Source organism: Leucopleurus acutus (genome assembly GCF_964270905.1).
Source record: "Leucopleurus acutus genome assembly, chromosome: 13".
NCBI lineage: Eukaryota > Metazoa > Chordata > Mammalia > Artiodactyla > Delphinidae > Leucopleurus > Leucopleurus acutus.
The window spans coordinates 48,321,210-48,331,252 of NC_139155.1; the positions used below are offsets into that span (position 1 = coordinate 48,321,210).

Below are 10,043 nucleotides of genomic sequence, written 5' to 3' on the forward strand. Positions count from 1 at the left end.
CTGTCTGGATGATCTACACATTGGCATAAGTGGGGTGTTAAAGTCTCCCACTGTTATTGTGTTTCCCCTTTTATGGCTGTTAGCATTTGCCTTATATATTGAGGTGCTCCTATGTTGGGTGCACATATACATTTACAATTGTTATAACTTCTTCTTAGATTGATCCCTTGATCATTATGTAGTGTCCTTCCTTGTCTCTTGTAACAGTCTTTATTTTAAAGTTTATTTTGTCTGATATGAGTATTGCTACTCCAGCTTTGTTTTGAATTGCATTTGCATGGAAATGCAAATCATTTTTCCATCCCCTCACTTTCAGTCTGTATGTGTCCCTAGGTCTGAAGTGCGTCTCTTGTAGACAGCATATATACGGGTCTTGTTTTTGTATCCATTCAGCCAGTCTATGTCTTTTGGTTGGAGCATTTAATCCATTTACATTTAAGGTAATCATCGATATGTATGTTCCTACTGCCATTTTCTTAATTGTTCTGGGCTTGTTTTTGTAGGTCTTTTTTCTTCCCTTCCTCTTTTGTTCTCTTCTCTTGTGTTTCCCTCCTAGAGAAGTTCCTTTAGCATTTGTTGTAAAGCTGGTCTGGTAGTGCTGAATTCTCTTAGCTTTTGCTTGTCTGTAAAGCTTTTGATTTCTCCGTCGAATCTGAATGACAGCCTTGCTGGGCAGAATATTATTCATTGCAGGTTTTTCCTGTTCATCACTTTAAATATATCATGCCACTCCCTTCCGGCCTGCAGAGTTTCTGCTGAAAAATCAGCTGATAACCTCATGGGGATTCCCTTGTATATTATTTGTTGCTTTTCCCTTGTTGCTTTTAATATTTTTCTTTGTATTTAATTTTTGTTAGAAAAATATGGAATGCTATGAATTTGCATGTCATCCTTGAGCAGGGGCCACACTAATCTCTGTATCGTTCCAATTTTAGTATATGTGCTGCCAAAGTGAGCACTTAATATGGATCATAGAATCAAATGTAAAACTATAAACTCTTAAAAAAAAAAGGAGAAAATTTTGGGGATCTAGGCAAAGGCTTCTTCTACTTGACACCAAAAGCATGAACCATAAAAAGGAAAAAAATTATAAATTTGGCCTCATTAAAATTACAAACTTTTGCTCTGTGGATGTCCATGTGAAGAGGATGAAAAGACAAGGTACAGAGTGAGAGAAAATATTTGCAAACCACTTAACTGACAAAGTACCAGAATCTAGAATATATAAAGAACTGTCAAAACTCAACAGTAAAAAAACTAAACAGTCTAGTCAGAAAATGGACAAAAGACATGAAAGACATTTCACTGAAGAAGGTATACAGATGGCAAATAAGCACATGAAAATATGTTCAACATTATTAGCCATTAATGGCTAATTTAATTAAAACCACACTTAGGTATCACTACACACTTATCAGAATGGCTAAAATGAAAAACAGTAACACCAAATGCTGGCAAGGATGTGTAGAAACTGGATGACTAGCATATTGCTGGTAGGAATGTAAAATGGCACAGCCACTCGGGGAAACAGTTTGGCAGCTTCTTATAAAACATGCAATTACCATACAATCTAGTAATTGTACACTTGGGAGATTTATATCAGAGAAATAAAAACTTACGTTCATACAAAAGCCTGCTATGAATGCAGCTTTATTCATAACAGCTCCAAACTGGAAACAACTCATATGTTCTCCAACACATGAATAGTTAAAACACTGTGGTACATCCATACCATGGAACACTACTTGCAATAATATGCAACAACTTGGATGAATCTCAAGGGAAGAAACCAAATTCCAAAAGGTTTCATATTGTACGATGCCATTTAAATAACCTTTTGAAGTTAAAACAAATCAACCTCAACATTCTCTCCAGGCTTTTTCTCACCAACATTTAAATGTATGTTGAAGTCTCTCTTAAACAAAATCTTAAAGACCACTTCATTTCAATTCTGCCTCTCTCTCTCAACTTCAAGGCCAAAAACTGTCATCAACTCTTAGCTTATAGTAACCTGCTTTCTACCCCATTCCTCCCAGTGTTTTGCCAAGGTAGACTACACATAGGGTCATTAAGGTCCCTTAAGGTTGCAGTCTACCCCAGTCTACATAGTCTATAGTCTAAATTTTGTCTTCTCTAGTTTAGAAGAGTTCTCAAGAATACTCATTTACTTGACCTTCAACATAGGTTTGTTTTTGTTTTTGCGGTACACGGGCCTCTTACTGTTGTGGCCTCTCCCGTTGCGGAGCACAGGCTCCAGACGCGCAGGCTCAGCGGCCATGGCTCACGGGCCCAGCCGCTCTGCGGCATGTGGGATCTTTCCGGACCGGGGCACGAACCCGCGTCCCCTGCATCGGCAGGCGGACTCTCAACCACTGCACCACCAGGGAAGTCCCAACATAGGTTTTAAGTAAGGGAGAGAAAGGATACACTTCAAAATACCAATAACTATCTCCAGCCCAGATCAATATCCTGAGTTCCAAATGTGTATATTCAGCTGCCTCACTGTCTCTGTGGATCAGGAATCTGGAAACAGTTTAGCCAAGTTCTCTGGCTCAGGGTCTCTCACAAAGCTGCAACCAAGTTGTCCCTCAGGACTGCACTCATCTCAAGGTTCATGGGGAAGAATCCATTTACAAGTTCACTCGTATGGTTGTTAACAAGATTCAGTTCCTTGTGGATTGTTGGACTAAGGACCTCAGTTCCATACTGGGTTTTGCTCCATACTGGGCTTTTAACAGAAGCTTCCCTCAGTTCCTTGCTACATAGGACCCTCCAAATGACCAATCACAACATGCCAACTGTGTTCCACCAGAGTAAACAAATGAGAGAGTGAGTGAGGATGAACAAGACGCAAGTCACCATCTGTAACGTAATATCTGAAGTGATGTTCCATCACTTTTGCCTATCCCATTCCTTAGAAGCAAGTCACTAGGTTCAGCCAACATCCAGGGGAGAGGGTTACTTAAGGGCATGAACACCAGAAGGTGGGGATCATTAGAGGCCATTTTAGAGGCTGCCTACTACAGATTCTATAAGCATCTCAATCTCAAAAAGTCCAAACCTCAGTTATCTTCTCCTCATACTTAGTGCTTCATATTCCCTAAAAAAATGGCAGTGCCATATGCTAAGAGGCTAAATCCAGAAATGGAGGGACCTCTCTAACTCCTCCCTCTTCAGTACCTCCTCTTCTCCTTCCCCCACCCCCAGCACCAGCCAAATAATCATCAAATGTATCAACTATGCTGCTTAAGTTTCTCCAGAATCTGCCTTATTTCCATTTTGGGCCCAACCTTAGTGAGAACTATTATCATCCTTCATCTAGACTACTTCCATAGACTCCCATGTGGTCTCCCTGCTTCCAGTCTTGATTTCACTAATCCACTGACCACGATGCAGTCTAAGAAGTCTTTGAAAAATAAAAATATGAAGAAAAAAGAAAAGAAAATCTGAATGTGGCATTCCTCTACTTAAAACCTGTATTAGGAGGGAACATTTCTCACTAGGCGAACCAAGACAACACAGAGATGGATTAGGGGCAAAAGGATCTAGGGACTATAATATTTACTTCTGCATATCAGCCTTCCTGCTCTCTTGATGCAGAGAGGCTTTATCTGTACAGAAAAAAAGATGGCCACCAGCAACCTTGGACTCATATCCCAACAGTTCTCCCAGAGGAAAAAAGCTGCCACTATCTCTAGCTAGAAAAGCCCCGAGGATGGACTTATTTGCCAGATTTCTGTCACTTGCTCATCACAGGAGGACAGAAACTATGAATGATTCTGCTCGGGTCATGTTAGTACCTCTTTGGTGGGACAAATGCAGTCTGTTATTAGAAAGACAGAACAGCAATAGTCACATCAAAAGCCTTCAAGGCTTCTTATTCCTTTAAAAGTATTCTGTGATCTGGCTCCTGTATCTAGCTTCATCTCTTCCCATTTTTCCACTGCTTCAGCAATCCTGAATGCCTTCCAGTTTGTGAACCATAGTCATATTTTCCTTCTTGGTCTTCCCATACGCTATTTCTTTTGTCTAAAATACTCTTCTCTTTCCCCTTCCACTTTTTCACCTGGCTAACTTTCATCTTTCAGGTGTCTACTTAAATATTACATACATCTTCATGGGGACCTAACACCTAGAGTTCCCACAATGCCTCATATTCTCTCATTATAATACTCAGATAGGCCTTGTTAGGACTATCTACTCATAGTCATCTAACGTTCCTGCTAGAGAGTAAGCTCTCTGAGGACACTGACTGAGTCTATTTTGTCCACTGTGAAATCCTAGGACCTAGCACCACATTTGGCAGATGTAAGTGTTCAACAAAAATGTCTTGAAATAATAAATGAAAGTGCTGGAAGAAATACAGACCCAATTGAAGGAAAAGGAGAAAACAAAGGGATAGTAAAGAACAATACCTACCATTTATTAAGTACTTGCTGTGAACCAGACACTGCGCAAGATGCTGAACATGTATTATTGCCTCATTCATTTATCACATCAACACTATGAAGCAGGCACTATTTCGAGGCCTATTTTACTATTTAAAAAACCCCTGGGCTTCCCTGGTGGCGCATTGGTTGAGAATCTGCCTGCTAATGCAGGGGACATGGGTTCGAGCCCTGGTCTGGGAAGATCCCACATGCCGCAGAGCAACTAGGCCTGTGAGCCACAACTACTGAGCCTGCGCATCTGGAGCCTGTGCTCTGCAACAAGAGAGGCCACAACAGTGAAAGGCCTGCACACCGCGATGAAGAGTGGCCCCCGCTTGCCACAACTAGAGAAAGGCCTTGCACAGAAACGAAGACCCAGCACAGCCAAAAATAAAAATAAATAAAAGAAGGCTCAACATTAAAAACAACAAAACAAACAAACAAAAACCCCTGAAGCTTAGAGAATTGCTTTACATGATACATATCTAGCTTCCACACTCATGATGTTGACAGATAAGTAATATACAAAATTTATGAAATAAATTGCATGGTGCAATGCAAAGAGCAGAGGCTTTGGAACTAGAAAAACTTAAGTGAGAATACGGACTCTATCACTTTCTAGTTGGGTACCTTCACTAAGCTATGGAAACATCTGAATCATGGTTTCCACATACATTAAAAAGAGGATTAAATACTGTTCTTAACGTTAGATAATGTACATGAAATACATGGTATAAAATAGGTATTACTTAAATGGTAGTTTACTTCCTTGTCAGTTCATCCACTATATATCTTGCAGTAGAAGCACAAAAGGAATTACACCATCTAGATTCTCAAAGATCTTACTATCCAGTTGGTGTGAGAAGACTATTAAGAATACCTGAAGTTAAAGAGAATATGAGGCTAAATAGTAAATACTCTACACTGCTCTGTGGTACAGATGATAAATTCAGAAGAAGAACGAGATCCATGATAACTAGACTGGATCAGAGACAGGGCCACAAAGGAAAGAAATGTGCAGAGACTCTTAGAGGATAAGTAAGATGGAGAGTGACAGAGAGGTGTTTTTCACTCTCCCCACCTACAAGGCAGAAGCGTATATTGGTAAAACCATGAAACTGCTTCCTTAATTAAAGAGCGTGGATGTGGATCATGTGAGATGTTCATGGCCAGACTGTGGAGCTGAGATTTGATAAAGTAGGAAATATGGAGCTAATAACAGTTTGGGGGCAGGGAAAGGACAGAATGAGGAAGGATAATAAACCTTAACCTTTTCATGGGAATATTGTGAAGGATTCATTTTTTTCTTCCCTAAAAAGGAAGTATTACCTTTTCGAAATGTTATTCAAACATATTTTTCATTTATATAAAAGGGAACTTGGGCTTCCCTGGTGGCGCAGTGGTTGGGGGTCCGCCTGCCGATGCACGGGGCATGGGTTCGTGCCCCGGTCCGGGAGGATCCCACGTGCCACGGAGCGGCTGGGCCCGTGGGCCATGGTGGCTGGGCCTGCGCGTCCGGAGCCTATGCTCCGCAGCGGGAGGGGCCACAGCGGTGAGAGGCCCGCGTACCGCAAAAAAAAAAAGAAAAGAAAGAAGCAGAACCCAAGGACTCTAATTGTGGCCCATATAACTTTTTGTATTACCAAATAATATCATATCTACATACTGGTCACAACTGGCCAACCTCAGCTTATTTATAACTCATCATATCAACTGTCATTTATAGACAGAATATTTTGTGCCATATTTTAATAAACAAGTGCCATTGTAAACTTTACCCCACGTGAAAGGTCATAGTGCCCTCAAGGAAACACAATGAATAACTCCATACAAAGATGCAAATTATAATTTCAGAATCCTGAGATAAAACTGTCTCATCCTTCCAATGTGTCTTTAAAAATGCCCACTATAGGTATTTTTATATCCTTACCCTCTTACAGTTCATTACAAAGGAACCATCAATCAGTTCTATAGCATTCTTAAAACATTTTAAATAGCCAATGAGGTTTCTTATTACACCTCAGTCTTCTCCCATTACTCCCTTTATTTTAGGTTCTTAAACTCGGGCATTATTTTCTAACCATATGCTTCATGGCATGCTGGGGATTATATAATTTTTGTTTTTATCAAAATAGTACCCTTTTGGTTTAAGCTACATCAGGCTTTTCTTAAATTTACAATTCCAAAAGAATTACTTACAAAACAGAAGTAAAACTAGAGGGCCCAATTAAATAGAAAAATACTTCAAAAAATGGTAAGATTATTTCTAGTGTTATTTTTTTTTACCACTTTACATTTGATAGATTTATGATAAAAGTGAATTACTTCCTTTCATAACTAAGTTGGTATGGAAAGTGAGAGAAAATACAGATACTACTAGACTTAGAAATGCACTGCATATTGTCATAGCTAGTGTCTCAATTTCCAAGATACACAACAAACATGCTCATGAAATTTGAAAGATTTAAAAAAATTGGATCCTCCTGAATTCAAAGGCTAGGATCTGGACGATTTGGGGTAATATATCTTTGGTCACCAGGGCACTTTTGTCCTTTTAAATTTTTATAAATCACCAAGATTATTAAATATAATTAAAACTTGGCAGGAGCATTACTGCTGCCCTGAATGTTTTAAAGTTTTTCAGAAATGTGGATATATCAATTTAAAGGAGGGTATAATCTCTCAAGGAATTCCAGTATTATTTAAAAACCAAACCAAAAGAAGTGGAAATGGCAAAAGAGCGGAGATTCTTGGGCTTAAAACCTCTAGAAGGCTGCTAAATATTCAGGAGTAAATTTTTGGACAATTATTTTTAAAAGGTGAAAGTGTTGGAGTAGATTAGCATTTTCAACCATTCCCTCAACAAAGATTTAATTTTACATCGATTTAAGCCACATTTCAGGGATGGCCATGTTTGATTTTTACTGTAATTATTACTTTTCTATGTGTCTGCCAAATCCTGAGGAAGTGGGCAGTGTGCATTCAGGCAGGCTGTTACAGGCTGAAAGAAGTCTTTCCTTTCTTTACAAGTCAGACACAGCATTAATATCTCTTCTACAGTCAAAGCTACAACACACACACACACACACACACACACACACACACACACACACCCTAGTTAAACGTTTACAGCGACTGTTAAAGGCAGTTGCACAACGGAAACCTATGAAATCTACCAACTTTTAACTCCACCGCTTCCATCCCACATTTCAGAACAGCATCTCCCTTAATAAAGGAAGGAGGCAATTTTCACACGTGGCAGACTCTTTTCTTGTGCCCCTACACTGAGTGATGCGCTGGGGCAGCGGGGTAAGGAAGGCCTGAGGGCAGAGAAGGGTGATCAAGAAGAGTTGCTCGCTCACCACGGTGGATCCTTTCTTTACCGCTTCCTGGGCATATTCCACTTGGAGTAGGTGTCCGTCCGGGGAGAAGACAGTAATTGCCCGGTCATACTGAGACGCCATGGGCGCAGGGCTACCGCAATATCCGCTGTGAGTCCCACACTGCCTCAGTCGAGGAGTCAGAGGAGTCGCACCTGTGGCCACATGCTACCCGGAAGTGCTTGCGCATGCTCAAGACGCCATCGGAAGTGATCACGGGGACAGCTCAGGGGTCCTCGTGGCCTTCCGCTGGTTCGAGGCTGTGCGTGCCAGTCGACTGTGTTCCTCTGCTATCCTTAGTGCCTGGCGCGTATGTCCCAATTTTCCCACGCTGGTGTTGCTCCAGGAGTGGGGTTATTAAAATGACCCTCAAAGATTAGGGCTTAATAGTGAGAACTTCAAAGATCAGGTATTTTTGTTTTCACAAACCTATTAGAGAACCAGTGGTAAGTTAATTTTCAACCTCTTATTTTTGGATTCAAATTCTAAAATGTCCTTCTCTCTCTTTCTCTTCCCCTCCATCCTTGGTTATCTTACATTATTTTAACCCAAAGAAATAAGTTATAATTTTCGAATTTTCATTTGTCCTTGCACTTGCTCGTGCTCTTTCTCTCTTTTCATTTCTTTCGTCCATTTCTGCCTTGTGATCAAAATAGAGCAAATGAGCAAATAGTCCATCAAAGTAATGTTGATGATAGGAATTAAGATAATACTATTTTAACCAAAGAAATTTTCTAAAAGCCCAAATTATGCTAACTTGAAAGATATCTGCAAATTTAACTGTTCTATAAAGTCTGTATAATCTGGTACAACATTACTACCTGTGAAACAACTCTTGGCTCTTTGTCCTCATCAATAAAATGGGAATATTTAAAAACTGGTAGAAAAGTGTTCGTCTGAGGTTTAATGTATTTATAGGTATAAATAACTTAAAATGGTGCCTAGTGGATAGTAATAGCCAGGTAAGTTTAAGTATTGTTATTACTTTCCATGTTTGTTGTTTTCCATCGGGGAGGATCTTAAGCTTGGTGAAACCAACCTTAAATAAAAAAAGAAAAAAGGGTACCCACAAAAGAGGAGAACTCCATACCCTCAATTCCAAATACTTAATTCAGAGTTTTAGTTGACTACTAAAAGCAATTTGTATGCCCATCTTTTTCTTTAATATTAGAAACTCTTGAAAAGTCTGGTTTTACTAAAAAAGAAAAAAATTCCTAACCAAACCAATTCACTCTAATGTTTCAAGAGTTTCTGAAATTTACAATGTTATGGTAAACCAACATTTGCAAGAAGCTGTTATTTAAAAAGTGTCTTGGTGTCCTTGTTGAATAATATGATTTTTTCTTTTTCTTTTTACATGATTATAGATCACAAGAAATTTCAAAAATCGTGCAGAGAGGTCCCCTGTACCTTTCACCCAGCTTCCCCCAATGGTAATATTTTAACATAACTATAGTACAATATCAAACCCAGGAAAATGACATTGGTACAAACTTATTCAGCTTTTACCAGTTTTACATGTACTCATTTGTGTATGTGTGCATAGTTCTATGTAATTTATCATGTGTAGATTGGTATACGCACTACCACAATCAAATACAGAACTGTTCCATGACCACAAAGGTCCCTTGTGCTGTTCACTTACAGTCATACCCATCCTACTTCCCTCCCCCAACCCTGGAAACCACGAATCTGTTCTTCATCTCTATAATTTTGTCATTTCAAAAATTTTATATAAATAAAATCATACAGTATGTAACTTTTTATTTTAAGATAATTATAGATTCACAGGAAGTTACAATGATAATACAGAATGGTCTCCTGTACCCTTCACTTAGTTTACCCAATATGTTACATTTTATTGACTATAGTACAATATCAGAATGAGGAAATTGACGTTGGTAGAAAATATGTATATAGCTTTGATTGAAAGACATTTTGAAAGTGTTATGATGTATTTTAGCATTTATTTCACAAATATGATAGCATTAAAATGTTGACAAGGATTAATTGACACATTGGTGATTCACATTGACACTGCAGCTTAACAGTGTGGCTTTGGGCAGGTATATTTCACTTCACAAAAAACTAGTTTCCTGGGCTTCCCTGGTGGCGCAGTGGTTGAGAGTCCACCTGCCGATGCAGGGGACACGGGTTCGTGCCCCGGTCCGGGAAGATCCCACATGCCGCAGAGCGGCTGGGCCTGTGAGCCAATGGCCGCTGAGGCTGCGCG

General features: G+C 39.5%; 1 protein-coding gene across 1 annotated transcript in view; it reads right to left on the bottom strand.

The window, feature by feature from the left end:
- Positions 1 to 7,894, bottom strand: part of PSMA8 (proteasome 20S subunit alpha 8) — a gene marked incomplete at both ends in the record, with an annotated part of 30,779 nt that extends 22,885 nt beyond the window's left edge. The window contains one exon of the mRNA XM_082853795.1: positions 7,793 to 7,894. Coding sequence (XP_082709921.1) covers positions 7,793 to 7,894 — 102 coding nt within the window. The remainder of the gene's footprint in view (positions 1 to 7,792) is intronic.
- Positions 7,895 to 10,043: the final 2,149 nt, after the last annotated feature.